The 17,444-nt window shown below is 38.3% G+C and overlaps 1 protein-coding gene across 2 annotated transcripts in view; it reads left to right on the top strand.

Moving 5' to 3' along the window:
* Window positions 1-15,838, top strand: part of LOC138044151 (uncharacterized) — a 63,063-nt gene extending 47,225 nt beyond the window's left edge. For both annotated transcript variants that reach the window (XM_068890827.1, XM_068890826.1), the window contains exons 6-12: window positions 6,296-6,723; window positions 7,826-7,868; window positions 8,083-8,128; window positions 8,293-8,366; window positions 9,120-9,186; window positions 9,797-9,871; window positions 13,856-15,838. In XM_068890827.1, coding sequence (XP_068746928.1) covers window positions 6,296-6,723; window positions 7,826-7,868; window positions 8,083-8,128; window positions 8,293-8,366; window positions 9,120-9,186; window positions 9,797-9,871; window positions 13,856-13,990 — 868 coding nt within the window. In that variant the 3' untranslated portion in view covers window positions 13,991-15,838. The remainder of the gene's footprint in view (window positions 1-6,295; window positions 6,724-7,825; window positions 7,869-8,082; window positions 8,129-8,292; window positions 8,367-9,119; window positions 9,187-9,796; window positions 9,872-13,855) is intronic.
* Window positions 15,839-17,444: the final 1,606 nt, after the last annotated feature.

Here is a 17,444-nt window from a genome sequence, read left to right as displayed (position 1 = left end):
TTGACAAAATATACCTTTATGCAAAAAACTTAGAGCAGTCAAAGTATCGGAATCTCATGAAAGAGTTCGAACCATGGAGTGAAGAAGCTGGTTATGATATCATTGAAGCAAGCAATGATAAAATAATTCCTGTAAAAAATCTCAATGGTGACAATCAAAAAATTGTGATATTCGACGATTTCGTATGTGATAAAAACCAAAAACCATTAGTTGACTATTTTATACAGGGGAGACATAAAAACTGCTGTGCCATATATTTGAGTCAAAGCTACTATAAGACACCAAAAGATATTAGATTAAACTGCTCACATTTTGCCATTTATGATTTTCCGAGTACTAATGAAAAAAGTCTCATATGTCGTGAAAACAATGTCTCAAAACAATTATACGAGAAAGCAACTAGAGACCCTTTTAGTTTCATATATATTGACAAACCTGAGAAACAAGTAAAGAAGAATTTTGATGAAACAATATAAATCAATTGTATATGAGTTACTCTAATGGTAAATTACCTGAAGACACATTTTCACATGAAAAAGTTATTGAAATAGTCAAAGGATTGCCTGGTGTTGGTTTTAAACTAACAGATGACGGTGATTTCGATATTCAAAATAAAAAACTGAGGAATGTCGCTGCACCTCAAACGAATGACGACGCAACTACTAAGAGTTATGTTGATTCGGAGGTTGATAAGACATTAAAATTGGACGGAAGCAATGCAATGACTGGCGCCCTTAATATGGATAACAGACGTGTTGAAAATATTGCCCCTGCTAGACATGGCCAGAGTGACGCTGTCAGTAGTGCGCATTTGCATAGTTTTTACATGGTGCTCAATACTAACGATGGTAAAATAGAATTGCAAAATCCAATCGACATGAAAAATCAAAGAATCTTAGGAGTGAAAGACCCGATACTACATTCAGATGCTTCTAATAAATTTTACGTTGACAGCTCTTTTAATTTTAAAGCTGATAAAACGGAGCTGGCTAATTATTTGAAAAAAGATGGAAGTATTGCCGTAACTGGCAATTTTGACTTTGGAAATAATAAAATCAGCAATCTTGCTGAAGGCACTGGCAATTCTGACGCTGTTACAAAACACCAACTGCAAACTGGTTTATCAACCAAACCGAATGTTAATCAGGTTGTGTTGCGAGATGGTACGCAAGCAATGACTGGAAATTTGAATATAAACAACAACAAGATCATCAATCTTGCTGATCCGACAGGTGTAAATGATGCCACAGGAAAAGGTTACGTGGATCGATTATTTTTGGATGCACTTCGATTAGACGGTTCAGCGAAAATGACTGGCAATCTAGACATGAACAATAACAAGCTTATCAATCTTGCTGATCCGACAGGTGTAAATGATGCCACAGGAAAAGGTTACGTTGATCGATTATTTTTGGATGCACTTCGATTAGACGGTTCAGCTAAAATGACAGGCAATTTGGATATGTCTTTGAATAAAATAATAAATTGCGGACAACCAACCGGTGCTAGAGATGTGACTAACAAAGCTTATGTCGATTCCGAGGTTGGAAAAACATTGAAATTGGATGGAAGCGGTGTAATGACTTCTGTTCTAGACATGAACAATCAACGAATAATAAATCTCGGAAACGCCACACATAATCAAGATGCCATAACTTTGAAGCAAGTAAATGACGCTTTTTCGACTATAAGTACCGAAAACAATAAATATACAGACGAACAAATAGAAAAAAATAAGAAATATGTAGACGACGAAATAGTAAAGAGTCACATAACTACGCACACAAACAGAAAAAATGTGCTGAAATATGCTATGGCTGATGGGGAATTTACAGCAGATTATGGAATACAGGATGCCAATTTAATCGACTATAATGACTCACCACATAAAAACAACAAAAAAGCATTTTCATTCAAGGTTCAAAAGGCAACAGATGGTTCCAGTCTGTTCAAAGGACGATTCGATTTTAATCTATTCAAACTGATACGTGACAATTACAGCGATAAATATACTGTGTGTTTAGAAATATATTTCCAAAAAACTGGTTTTGATGTAGAGTTCAATTCATTTCAGGTTACTTTTGAAAAATTAAACATGAACACTGATAGAACCACGACAGTCAAAAGCAACACAGATCACAAATATTATCGCTTTATCATGAACTTATCACCAGACGGTTCTTCACCAAATGTTCAAAGACGGTTATATGTAACTGTTCAATCCACTTATGACAATAGAAGCCCAACTCTTTTACCAATGTATGTCCTGATTTACGGTATAAAAGGTGAATCAAAAAACAACCTTGATTTTACAATTTATGATTATGAAAAAGCTTATGAGGTTGCAAACAATGAATTACAAATGCATGTGCCGTTAAATTTGAATGGTAATAAAATTTTGGGGTTATTCAATAAGATATTACCGTCTTACGCCTATGGAACCACTTCAGAATCATCACTGGGATGTGATTTTAATATTTCTAGAACAGTGCATCTGACATTTACCAAAATTTATATTGATAAAATAAAAATTTATGCTAAAAAAAATTATCCATCAGAGTCGAATCACGATATAACTTTTTATGGAGACGCTAGTGTATTTTATGACATAGATTTTTCAACAAGCAAAATACTTACTGTCAATATCAATCGATATTTTGAAAACATAACAAACATACGAATAAATTTTGATGATGACGATGGGGATGGCGTAAGATCTTATGTTTACCTTATACATTACAAAACATTACTGATCAATTGAATTATCTACTGCAACAGTATATGACATTGTATGTAAAAAATTTAGATGGTACACATCTTCTTGACGACAATGGTGACAGAATTGAATACACCATTGACTATCACTCTGATGATGATTTTACCTATCAAGCTCAAGCTCAACTTTCAGTAAACGATGATGGACATATAGAAACTGACAAAAATCTCGTCGTTAAGGCTGCTACGGAAGATAACCATGTTGTCATAAAAAAACAACTCGATTTGAAGTTAGACAGATCGACTTTTATTATTTCGAACAGTCTTCCTGGTATACCAGTGTTAGACAAAATCAGCATTGCATTAATTCCAGCTTTATCAGTAGTCACAGCCGATTCAAATGATAGAGTTAGTTCATGGATTGATCCTGTGAATAATATCGATTTTTCACAACAAACCAATTCAAAAAAGCCTCTTTTTCTAAGGGATTCAACAAAAAAACTGTTTTTTGTACGTTTTGATGGTAGTGATGACTATTTGGAAAAAAATTCGTTTGATGTTTCTGAAATAGCAGGTAAATCTGGTAACAAATGTACAGTAATACTGGTTGTCAAAACAAAAGCGATAACTAATCAATCACAGTTTCAATGGGGGCGTGGAGCCGTCAGATTCGGTGTGCATATACCATGGGGAGATGATACAGTCTATGTCGATTTTGGTTCCTCGTCCAATGGCAGACTTAACATTCCTTCTTTGCTGAATCTCTCTGGTAATATCGAAGTTTGGACAATTCGTATTAATGGGACAAATCTAGAACTCTTTAGAGGCGTTACATCAATCAGTGCGATTAAAACAGAAACAATTTCTGCCACTCTGACAGGTTCAGCTCAAGAAATGTTTATTGGATGTCAGGTTCATACTGATGGCACTGCTGTGAATTTCTGTGAAATGGATTTATATGCTTTTGCTGTTTGGGCAAAATCTCTGTCTGATAATGAATTAAAAAATATGTTCAGGTTCATTCAAAATCATTTTGATTTGTGATGTGGTCATTTTAAAATATATAACGTAACATATATATGTACATCAATTTATTGCTTGAATATGTGACATACAATTTTGAAAAAACAAAGGAAAAGCATCCAAACATTGACGATAAAATATTAAAATCAGCACTTGTTTATAGATACCTGCATTTTTATCATCTCGAAAGAGATATATCTATAAATGAGATTCTTGAACTCAATAATGGTGAAATTGGTCTTCTTGGACCAGGTAGTGGCTGTCTAACATGGTTATTTGAAAAGATCTTCGGTTGGATTGATATATTAAATTCACATAGTGTATTACATGATGCTTCCGGGAGGTTTTATGACCACCATAAGCTCGGTAGAGGTTACACTTATGCCATTTCAGAAAAATACACAACTAAACTGATCAAAAGATCGCCTTTTTGTGGTCAAGTCAGTGGTATACTATATTGTCTATGCAGACGATTAACAATCTAAACCAATATATATGGCAGATCGAAAAAAGAGAATATTCAGCTGGAACCATATTTCAGACAAACTCTCAGAAGATCAGGTCGACGAACTAAAGAGCTATTATAAGGCATACCATAGAAAGTGTTGGGCTTACAAAAAGGCTGTCAAACGCTTCAAAAAATTCAAACTTATTGGTAATACTATTTCTATCATAACTGGTACTGGTGGAATTATTAGTGCTGTTGTAACTGGCGGTATAGCCCTAGTAGCTATAAGCACAAGTGCTTTGTTAATCAAGTCTTACATGGATTTCCAATCATTGGATCTCAAAATACAAAATTGTACATACGCATACCAAAGTTATCAGCATCTTTTGAATTCAATAAAAGACATGTTGAGAAGCGGTGATTTTCAACCATCGTTTCACACAGAATTAAAAAATGTAGATGATTTTGTAACTGATGTTTGTCCTAGTGTTGATAAATTCTACGCAAAATACAATGACAAATTCATTCCTTAACTATCACATTTATTTTATCAAATGATAATGCTAGGATGTCTTGCCAATATCGTTTATAACTTTCAAGTGTCTTTTTAGACTTTGATGTCTTAACCTTTTCATAAGGAAGATCAAGCATTTTAAATATTTGTTTCAAAATGAAATTGATGTTAATCATACGCTTTCTGTCTATATTCACAGATTTTACGACCTTACCAATTTCATCAAAAATACTCAATATCTTATCTCTATTTTTCACGGTTATCTGAAAACCATTTTTTACAGCTATATTATTCATTATGTTTTCTATATGATATTTTCTTTGGTAAACACTTTGACGATGGAATCTATGCTTATTTGAGTGAAAATCAACAAATTCTATAAGTGGTTCATAGCCATTAACTGTCCCACATTTTTTACAAACTAGCATATTGTTATCATTCACTATATCAGGTTGACTGCAGCATGGCTCAATTTCTTTCGTATGTTTCGAGATTTGCTTATTACAAAATGGACAGACCACTTCTTCCATATTGACAAGTTCTTTATGCAGTTCTTGGCAACTCATTATACTATTATATGAGATATTATTTTAGGTTTTTTAAATAACATATAGTTCCAAAATAAATTTTGCGTTGGATCCATTCTGCCTCGCCACAGCATAGATTCGCAGAAATATAAAACATATAGATTTCCAAGAATACGAGACTGAAAGTTGGAAGCCATTAAATGTAAAGTAGTATGGAGTTGGGTTGGTCTGAGAACATTTTTGCAAAAATGTTCTCATACCCCCAACTCCTATACTACTAATGCTCATCTACTATAGCTCAGTCGGTAGAGCATTGCACCGGCATGGCAGAGGTTCATGGGTTCGAAGCCGCCTAACATTTTCAGCTGTCTACAAGAGGCAATTGCGTGGCTTCCAATCCCGCTGAAGCCAGCTGAATATCACTTCTCTATTTCGTCTATAAACCCGCACTTCAAATGTATTCATTTACTTCAAACACAACGTACATTGTTTCAAAGTTCTCAGACTGCGCACGCAGTTAGTAGGGAACTTTAGCAACGACGACGGGAACGGCAACGAGAACGTCATGTAAAAACATAAATTCACGTTATTGCGATCACTTCGTGACTATTCCAAGCCTTTTAATATGACAAAGGTGTTTCAGTCCCTCAGGAATGAAACCGTTACGAGCGGCGCTTAATTTAGGGGAGAAAAATGAAAATTTATCTCCAGGTGCTGACGTTCTCCATAACACCTCAAACTTGGTAATTTCACGTTGTTGCTTTGCTGACGACGGCAAAGAAATGGACAAAAATGAAAAACGCACGTGCAGGGCGTGCAAAGCTATTGCTTTTGCCCACTAAATATGCAAATTTGAGACGTTCTCGTTGCCGTCGCCGTTGTCGTTGCTAAAGCTCCCTAGTGTATAAAGTGGGTGTTTTATGTCTGCATGGAGATTCATGTGGATCGAGAATATTTCATGCAATTGAATAAAAGATTTAGAGCCATCTTGAAGTCTAGCCTTTTGAATAGTTTGTTTGATTTTGAATGGTCACGTTTGACACGTTTCCCGGTTATTTTTAATCGCAGACAATCGCATGACTATACATATATTGGGGATGATCATGACGTAACGCAGAGACCCCTTCCCCCTCCACCGAAAGTTGACAAAAGAGAGCGCCCTCCTGCATCACTTCCCACTGGTCCTGCGACACGAACACCACTGAGACCGCATTCTATTTCTGATCCTAAACCATTCCTGGGTAAAGATCAAGAACATTCTTCGTCGCCTGTTTTTCCCAAACAAAAAGGTCAAATACTGAACAGGCCTGCGGCGAGTTTGCCTCGTCGCACTAGTAGTCAAGAGTTGCCGACTCCAAGCCGGATACCTGACAGGAAAAAAATGTCAAGAAGCTCTTCAGAAGCGTGCATAACGAGCAAGCAATCGCAAGGGAACGATTTCGATAACGTGATTAAACAGTTGCAACTCCCTAATTTATCGCTTATTCACGAAGGAGGTAATCATTATGTTGTCTCTCTTGCAGTAGATTTGAATTTAAAATGTTGTTGTTTATGTCATCCGGCCTCTCCCACTCTTTTTCAGTGATAAAGATTCTGCAGCATCGAGAACGCCTTCGCCAAGCGTTTTGGTTTAGCACGTGCGTTTTTATCATAGTACTTTGCTTTGCAGTGTCCCATCAAAACAACGACAACAACAACAACAACAACAACAAAAACAACAATGACAAAGGACTTTACGGTACAACGAAGTGGAATGATATTTGCATTTTTAGATGCCTTTTTCACAGCATTCAGCAGTCATTTCTAAACCCTCCAAATACGTAGTTTCCGCGTCACCGGCATTGCATACTGGTGTGCGATATCTCTGATTCTTTTGTGCGTCCACCAGAATTTGTACTTTTTAATATTGTCAAGCGTAAGTGACTGGTCGCAGACCACCAATAATTCCTCGATAGAAGCTCGAGAATTTTACCGTAAGTTTACTAGTAAATATCACGCATTTACCAATTTACTGAAACGTCGTTTTCAAAGCGTGTCTCAGGACGACGATAAAGTCGGAAAATTGTTGTACTTAAATGCGAAATGTAGATCATCTACGTATACAATCCTTGACAAAAGTGTTGGGACAATATGGTCAATAAGCACGAGCGGTTTCAATGACAATGCATGGGCACAACTTTTCCCCCTCTCCCAAACGTTGTTGATTTGAGTCCCGGAAATATTAAGAAAAGCTGCAGTTGGTTTGAACATGGCTTGGCCGGGGTGGATAGGGGGCCACTTGAGATGCCGTTATGACAAGGATTATATTCTACAAGGTACACGTTTTACTGAAGCGATTTTTGCGCTCATTATTGAAAGTTCCCAAGACTTTTTGGCCACCACTGTAATTACCACCAGAAAACTCCACATTTTATCTATATGAAGCTGAAAAAAAAAAGAACTAACTGTAGCCAAGAGAATTTTCTCTTGCTCAGTAACCAATTTTTTTAGCTACCAGCTTACAGACCCTTCTCAAAGCCACGCTGAAACAACTAAGGCTAAAACCGATAGGTAGCCCATGCCATTCATTGTCAACTTCAATTACATATTTTTTTTCAGGTACCGAGCCGCCAAAGGTCCCTTCTAGACCAGGTAGAGGAAGGTAAGCGATTTCATCACTATAGTAACCTCCGCTGACAAGCACAGATTAAAGGCGCTTTTCTTCAAAGACCCGAAAAGGTTTTGCGGAAAAACCCCAAAATTTCTAACAACCACTTGTGAAACGTTTTATAAACAGCTAGTCTTTGAAGTGGTTTTTTTTCTAACCAAGAGAAAAACACGACTTAAAAAAAAACTTACTTCCTCTTTATGTACAGAGATCCTCCAGACGGTTGCGAGAATGAAAGAGGCAGACAAAGAGAGGTAACAAAGCTGAAATGATGTATTTTTTAAAGGAGATATTTTATGACTTTTCAAAAACTGTAGATATCAAAATCTAAGTTCCCACTTGTCGACTTATTGAAATCAAAATAGATCTACGAAATGCGTATGGGTTTATTTGACGTGCGACTCCCTTTAATTTATAGGTTTCTCGAGGTAGAGGTGCTCCTTTTATACCAAATTCTTATAGCACAGAAATGACGAAGGAAGACGCAGCAAGGTGAATATGTTGCCGGTAAAATCCGTTCTCTAACCAGGTCAAACTGGTGATCCTGATTTTACCTAGGTTGAATACGCACCTTTTACATGAATTGAAGAAACTTTCTTTGGAGCCTAAATTAAGCATAGAGAGAAATTAGGGTCAGGTTAGGATTTGTTTTGGTTATTATACATGCATTTCAATTGACTTATAATCATTGTATATACATAAGGAAATAATTAAAAGAATTGTGCAGGGTTGGTCAAAACGGATTCAACCTGAGAACAAATATAGGGGCAGAGCGCGATGTTTGCAAGGTAAAAGTTTGTCTGGTATAAAAATAAAGGTTTGCTCGGTCATAAGTGTTTTAACGCAAACATCACTTGAAAACGAACTTTTGTGTGATCATAACTATTTTGCGAATTTTCTGCTTATTATGTACTCAACAGAATGTCACGTTTCTGATTGAGCAATGACAAATGGATAATTAGGTCATAAAGTGCAACAGAGGTTATAGAGTGCAATACGGCAGTTGCTATGGAAACACGGCGATGGAGTATAGTAATAAAGAAATCTTATGAACTTGCTCTTGATCGTTTGAATGTTTAGAAAGTTCTCTCTTGCGTGCAATTTTGAGAACTTTCAAAATATCACTCGCGCTCATAATCCACGAAACGCAGGAACAAGTTTCATCGATCAATAAAGAAATCTCCTTTAACTTGCTTGCTGTCTTAAATTGTTCTAAAAAATTCACTCTACGTGTCCACTTTGCAGAGCCTTGGAGGCAGAACCATTGGGAACTTACTTGACTCGCCCGAGCCCAAACTCAGAATCTGGAAGGGTAAGCTCACATGATACTGCACAGAATATTCGTTACCGGTTGATGATAAGATCGAAGACTCGATGATAACCTTAGTGGTGACCGTTGGAGGGCGTAGACCCCCTTAACGCATGCGCAAAATTAAATGAGGGTTCGTAAACACAAGTCCCAGCCATAAAACAAGATCTAAACGTCGAGTCTAACTCTTACAAAAACGCTACGACAGCAAGCAGTGATGGGTCATACATGCAGAGATGGCTAGAGTGAGTGAACGCACCGGTGGCTCAGTTGGTTGAGCATCGGGCTGCCATGCGGGAGGTCGGGAGTTCGACTGCGGCCGGACCAACACTCAGGGTCTCGGATAAGGATTACAAACCGTAGGGCCCGTCTCACAAATGTCTTCCCTGTCCATTAATTCCTTGTGGGACGTTAAAAAACCCACACACTATTTCGAGAAGAGTAGACCATGAAGTTCCCGGTGTTGTGGCTGTCCTCTGTGAGTATATGGGTGTGTGGGTATAGCAGGTTCACATCAGCTGAATAGCTTCCAAAACTTCAACCTGCTCAAACAAACAAATAACAAACAAACAAACAGATAATATTGTTTTTATTCCCTATTCACTCTCTCTAGTCTTTGTCAGTGCGTGACCAAACTGCTCAGAATGCAGCGTGCCTTGTAAGGCACTATAGGATATTCTACAAAGAGGTTTGTGCTGTCATTTAGTGATTCATATGAAAAGATAGTTAATGCGATGCCTTGTGTCTTTTATGAAAAAGATGCAGAGAATGTTTATATGAATAATAGACCAATTCTGCTAACTCAGTGTTGTACCCAATTCAAATCTTTTGGGAATAAAATGTTTTGTTCCAAGTATTTCCATATCATTTAAATGTGAATGCTTCATTGTCATGTAAATTCATTACACAAAGAATCCTAACCCCGAGAGATTTGAATTGGGTACAACACTGACTTTGCCGAATTGGTCTATTACAAGTGAAAACAAACTTTTAGTGGGTGTTTAATTCCTATCCCGAGTTTTTGAACTCAGTTGATGGAAAAAATGAGGAAACCGCCGCTAAATCGGTCTGTATCAACTCATGGGTATGTATGAAAATTGTACCTTGGAAATTGTCGAGACCTCACCCACTGTTTTTTTGAAAACATAAGGAAATCGTGAATAGGGAATCGTGAATACTGTCACGATTACTTTCGGAACTGTACGTTAAGTTGTAGCATACGGAATGGCAAGCTTACAAAAACACGTTGCTCAACCAAGTTTATCATAGGCTCAGTCTCCAGCCGTGGGTGTGGGAGGATCGCGGGCGCACCAAGACACCCACGGCTGGAGACTGAGCCTAAGTTTATCACAGCTATTTGTGTTTCATTAAAAGCTAGTACATCATTGGATAATGCAATGAATTCTACAGTTTTGATTGGCTTAGCCATCATGGTATGTAAACTATTAGTATATAATTACATAGGCGATTATTGAAAATTCTCTGCGCTGATTGGTTACACTTGAGGTGATTAGTGTGGATAATGAAATGGTGACGAGTGAAATGAGGGTATAATTTCACGCGCGTAAAAAAAGGTTCAGGAAATTATTTGGTTTTGGACAAAAGGCAAGGGAAATTATTCCCTAATTTCACGAGTATACCATTTGAATAGCTATTATCATTTAAACTGAATTTCGGATATCAGATTTCAAGCATTTTCATTGGCTCGCCGGACACAGACTATCAGTTCATATACCTGCTGTTCCTAATATGGTCCAGGAACGCGTCATCAATAAAGCGAGCTGAAAACATTTTTGCAGCTCTGAGAAAAAGTGGCCGACAAAAGAAATCCATGCTTTAGTCGACAATACATGGAAGATTTTTATTTATCCTGGAGTTTTTAATAAAACAATTATTCTACTTGGGCTGGCTGAATATAAAATGATTATAACCAACTCGGTGCTACGCTCCTCGTTGGTTATATATCACTTTATATATCCAGCGCGCCCTCGTAGAATAATTGTTAAAATATCATGGGTGACAAGTTAAGTCGCGTCGTAAGAGGCGGGCTATTTTCAAACCTGGACGCCATTTTGGCACCGTAGGCAAAGTTGCCATGGGAACATTGCAATTTCACGTGTGAAATTATAAATTAACGCTGAAATTTCGCGCCAAAATTGAGGAGTAATTTGTCACCTATGTTGCTTTTATGCGATAACACCTAAACTTTTTTTTTTCAAAGTGGTGGCAAGCCCTTTTGTCATAGTGATAGACGAAGAAATTAATTGTTTTAAAGAAAATGTATATTTTTCAAATAGTCACCAATGTAGTTACACTAAACAATTAATTACCTGAGGTGTTGTGAATATCGGTGAATAATTGTTAATTATTATACCATACTCGTCAAATATCAGTAACTTTTCGCATCAGCTTTTTTGTTTTTACAAAATAGAGTAGGGAATATTCATCCATAATTTGTTGGCGTTTTTTAATAAAATAATTATTCCACTCACGCTTGACAAATATGAGATCATTATAGCCAACGAGGCGCGTATCTCATATCCTACGCGTGCCCGTGGAATAATTATAACTTATTTCTTATTTAAAAGGGCTCTGTCGCAAAATTTAACCAAATTCAGTGATTGGGAAATGACAACCAAATCGAGCGAAACGTAAAAATAACTACTTAAGGCCGTGACAACAAAGGAAGGTTTGAATACGGCAGCAAATACATAAGGATGCAGGAATGAGCAAAATAAGATTAAAATGGTTGCAATTGCGGTTTATGTTTATCCTGACCGTTTCTGATAGTTGATCTCTATTGTTTGCAACTTATTATGTTTGCTCGCGGGATCGATAGACATTTTTCTGTTACAAAGCCTTGATATGTGTTGTTTAATTAAAGGCCCACATTGGCCCAAAAGTCATTGCAGTCGTTTGTTTTTGTTTTCAAATGACAGCTTCAATCTCGACCCCAGAGCTCTTCTCTTGACTGAGGGAAAGAAGAGCTCTGGGTTAGGGTTAGGGTTAGGCAAGGTGTCTTCTCATTGGTTTTCGTGAAGAACAATCAAAATCGTCTCTAATTGGTGCATTCATGTTAGCACGAGGAGTGAGCAACCGCCGTAAGATTCAAATAGCCAATTTTTGGCAATGAGAACCCTACGGCGCATGTTCTCCTACATAGAGTTTCCCAGAGCCTTGGGTCGATCCAAGGCTCTGGTGACGAGAATGATGACGGCTTGTCCAAATGCGTGATCTGGTTGGCTGAATGCACTCAGGCGAATCACGCGGGAAACAACATGTCAGCTATTGGGGTAGTTTCGTGTTACGCGAAATCCAGTCTCGGACTTTTGTGAGTCTTACGAGAGGATGAGGTAAGAGAACGGATCCCCATGCCTCACCATAGTTTTTTAAAATCTATTTTTAGTTTCGCAAAGCTATTTTAAGTTCTCATTTTCCATGTACCGCGGTTAGATGATCAGGGCCGTCATTACAACTGGCCAATCAGGTTCCTCTATAAGAATAGCTGCGTAACTGAACCATGCGCTAAAATTAGATTTTAAAAAAACTATCATTGATAGAGGTCGTATATGCGGTTTCCGCTCTCTTAACTGAGCCTCTCTTAGTTTACGTTAAGTTGCATGGCGAGTGGGCCTAAGGGCGAGTAGTTTATAAACCTCCACAAAATGCAAAATGAAGCAACCGAGTCTCTCCCTCAATTGAAGGATTATTCTTAATTGTCAATTTGCTCCAAATGAAGTATTATCGTTCATTTTGGACGCTGAAAGCTTGATGGGGATCATGGGAAATGAACATATTTCTTTGAAAAAGACGAACTCCAATGTCTGGACTCGCAGGACTCGAACCTGGGAACGTTAGATTACTAACTTCTTCACTTAACCACTAGACGACCACATCGCTAACTGCCAGAATATTAATTTTTTTAATATGTGTATTTTTTTCCCCTTCCGAATGACGGTGTACACGTGTATTATGACCCCATAAGAATCAAGTTTAAACAGGAGAAAATGTCGGTTACCAAACCTCAAGAGAAACCTAACCATTTTAAAATCAAGCACTAGACTTAACCACTATATATTCAGCAATGATTTCATATATACTAATTAGAGTTGGTAAATAATCGTTACAATTTTCAGCTAGTTGATCTTTGGTGGAGAAAAACTGTTCCTTCAAAGTGGGTTTTCCGGGTTCAAATCCTGTCCAGGGATTGCTTTTATGTTTTTCTTTTTATCTGCTATCACAAGTCCTGGGACAGAGTAATCTAAATGGAGGATTACGCTTCATTTGGAGCAAACTGAAAGTGAAGGTTAATCCATCATTTGAGGAAGAGATCGTGTTGAAATGAAGTTCACTGACGTGACAGCCCCTCCAGGTTAGAAGGGGAAAGGTTGTTTCGTCTTTCATAAAGTGCTTGCCTCCCAGTATGCTGCAATCCTGGGCAAAGTGTCAGGCCACCAGTCAGCCACGCGTACTGAATAGATGATTTGCAACCAATCTCTGAAGACACAGATAACAATTCTGCAATGTACAATTGCTGGTGGACGAACAAAAGGAGCAAATGAAAGATCTTTTGTTTTCGTCCACCAACATGGTGGCCATGACGTAACGTGAAAACCACCTCAGTACTGAATACGTTTTTGACATATATTTCTATTTCTATTTCTATTTCCAGACTCGCGGGTACGCCCTCGATACGAAAGGACCATGGTTTGGCAGTATTCCAGAAACTCTTGAATATTACCATCAAACTGCGCTTCCAAATACCAAGCAAAAACTCTGTTATTCCTATGTACCAAGTCTTAGGTAACAACACTGAGAAACACTAGGTGTAACTGTTACGAACCTTTTTTTTGGAAATGTTGTAAATAGTGTTTATTAGAAATTGTGATTTGGTTTGAGTTAAGTTGGGGTCTGCTTTCGTTATCGAACTTATTTTACTACTTTTCAAGTGACATTCTATGAAAATCCACCAAGAACCCGAAAGTTGTTCAAGCGAAATTTAGACCAGATTTCATGCAAGAAAGCTCCTGCAATTGTCTGGACAACTGGTTACTTTGGAATCATTTTCTTGTCCTTAATTACAACGATTCTGGCAGTTAATACGAAGAAAGATTCCCTTGTTGCAGAGGCCTCGTTTCTCTTGCACTTGCCGGAATGATGGTGAGGAGCAAACAAGACTTCCTCCCTGGGTAGAAATTGATTGTGTTGCGCATGTGCAGCGGTTAATTAGCGACTAAACTGTGTTGTGTCATTTAAACCCAGCGGAATTATTTGAAAGGAATGCGCTCAGCCCGAACACAGCATAGTCAAGTCACGCATAACATGCATGAAGCATTCTTTTTGATCAGCGCCGTCCATAATCATAGACGCGCGCTGGTTGAATCATAGAGAGTTTGCACCAAGAGCACAAGTCTCTTTCTTCTAGCGCTGCAAATCTAAGAGAAAAGAGATCTCTGTCTGCTGAGCGGAAACGATTAAGTGGACCTGTAGTCTGTTCCGAAATAGGCGCATGTTTAGAGGGGGTCCTGTTTTGTTACCGCTGACAAGAACTGTTCAACGTCTGTCGTTTCAAATACTTGGGCAGCTAAGGACATCACAGAGGGGAATGAGTCGGGGATTTCGTGGTTTGGAACCAGTGAAAAGTCGTTATTCTAGCCGCTATCCGAAACAACAATCGCAGCCTAAGTAGACAAGAAATGTACGGATCTCGTTCACACCGGCAAATGTCTAATTTATTAAAACTGTATAGCAGAGATCTTGTTAGCTGGGCTCCAGTGCACCAATTTGAATTGCTTGTCTCGGATGCTTCTTGGTAGGTCCTGGCATTTGAAGTCTTACTCAGACTTTGAAACTAGTCCCGAATGTCTGCACTCATAATTGATCGTCTGTCTGGCATTAATTTTTTGTGGTGAGCGCAGCGCTAATTATGAGAATACTTGGATTTATGATTGCCGATTACCTGTCCTCTTGCAATGGTCTTCTCGCTAAAGTCAAACTCTTCATCTCTATGCAATAAGCGCATTCAAAATTTCCTCCTGTTACTGTTTAAGGGTCTTTTTTTTAAATAATTTTTCTGCTTATATGTAAAATTAGTTTTCGCTCCGGTCTTCTTCTTATGATCTTCGCGGAAATTTTTCAAAATTTGTCCCTCAGTAATTAAAACCTAGAACAACCAGTTATGGTCTCAATTCTTTTTTTTTTACCTATCAGCTAAGTTGTGGAATGCTCTACCTGATTTTATCCGTACCACTAAGTATACAGGTTTTGACATGAGAATCCAGGGCCGCATTTTGCCCGTTTTTTAAAAAAACTATCTATCTTTAAATGTTATGATCCAGGTGATGTGATCAACAAAACAACAAGTGCCGCACTTGTTGTGCGGTACGAAACTAGTTAGTAATAAAATGCCAAGTCATCCCTTTTGTTGATAACATCACCTGGATCATATTAACGCTCTGGTTTTACTATTGAGCACTCTATCAGCAGACGTGCAACAAATGAAATGATATATCTTTAAATGTTATGTATTTAGTTGTATATCCGTATATGTGATGTATTTTAGCTTGAAGTGTAATGTCTCGAACATATTAACTCTTGCAGCTACTCTAAAATTCGAGATGAAATAAAGTTTATGTATGTTTTTATGTTACCTTTAGCAAGGCGCGTGCGTACACTTTGTAATTCTCGACTCCACCTGCAGTGCGTGCCATATTGAAGATACAATGACTTTTTCGAAGAATACTAAAGCGATCGAAATCTTACGTTAAATTGACAAGGGAGGAACTCCGCTGTGAGTAAGTAAGGGATCTACCTCATATGGTCTTGGGGCCGACATTTCTCTCCCTCACTGCCGTACCGGGAGGAAGGTCGGTATCTGAAAATAGCGAAGGGCCAACCCCGTCCGAAAGCGATGCACGGGACGAACTTCCGGGCTGACTTCTCTAGTACAACACTTTGGCGCGATGTCCAGAGGTACTGCGTTTTTCTCTCTTGGTCAAACATTCCGTTAGCGCATGCGTAAATGTTCTGCCTCTCGGATACGTATCATACCAAAAAAAATGCTGTTTTTTTTTACAAGGAATTGACATTTCAGTTGATTCTACAGGCTTAAACGTAAGGTAAGAACCGTGTCTGGTCTGCTTGAAAGAGAGGTGAGAGATGGTTTCATGCAGACTGGACGCCTAAAATGCTTTGCTGTTAGCATGACAGTTCACGAGTGAAGTTGTCTCTCTAGCCTTTCTGTGGATGAATACCAAGACCTACGGATACAATTTGGGCAAGTTTTGAAAGCTAAAAATTTCAATCGATGGGGTATTTTGCTGGTGGGGACTGCCGGATAACCCGAAACTTAAAAAAATCTATGAAATGGGAATCGATGGACTTTCCCTTTTGTGAAATGACACAATTACACAAAATCCCTTTTGGGAATGGACGAGGCAACTTGAGAAGCTCGAGACTGGCCCTCATCAAATGGCTGAAGCGCGGCCGGAGGAAAAAGTGAGAAGACGATTTCTAGCCAGATACTAAGGAGTAGCCGTGGTGTGTCCTATTAACGTAGACTTTTGATTTGCAATCAAGTTTTTATCATAGAAAGCTCGCGACAAAGTATTGCTTTTGTCGCTGTTATCCTGGTAGCAAAAAACTGGCCTTTCGTGATTTCTTGTCAAAGGAACGGTATAATGTGATGGAAATTGGTACTTATCGTCGGGATTTCAGAGTGTGATAGCTGTCACGCCAGTCAGTCGGTACTATCAACACACTATCATATAATTCATAGCCAATTAAGTTACCGTGCATATGACCCTTCAAGCCGCCTGTTCTGAGAACATTCCAAATACGACTCGCAGGTATGTTTTCTGTACAGGAAGGAAGACGCAATGAATTTAAACTAATATGAAGCAATCATCGAATTAGCACACTCAGTCGATATCTAGGTACATAATCACTATCAGCCGTCATTGGATCCAATTTCGACGCAAATGTGGTTACATCAACTTGCTTTACCACTCGAATTAGATATGCCCAATTGACCGTTTAAGATACGATGCCCTAACTCAATAAAGAAATACAACGATTCGAAAACTACATTGTTCCGCTCAAGTTTATGACTGAGTGGTGAAAACCAAAGTCCTTCACCGACCAATGACCAAGTTATAAGAGGCATGTATCTAGGGCGCGTTTGACGACGTACACTTCTTTTGCGTGTGCTGGAGAACAGACATTTCAATCGGCAGGAGTTTATCAATGGGAACCTCTTTCTC

The sequence above is a fragment of the Montipora capricornis genome, chromosome 3 (assembly GCF_036669925.1).
Source record: "Montipora capricornis isolate CH-2021 chromosome 3, ASM3666992v2, whole genome shotgun sequence".
Lineage (NCBI taxonomy): Eukaryota > Metazoa > Cnidaria > Anthozoa > Scleractinia > Acroporidae > Montipora > Montipora capricornis.
This window is presented reverse-complemented; position numbering and strand designations above follow the sequence as displayed.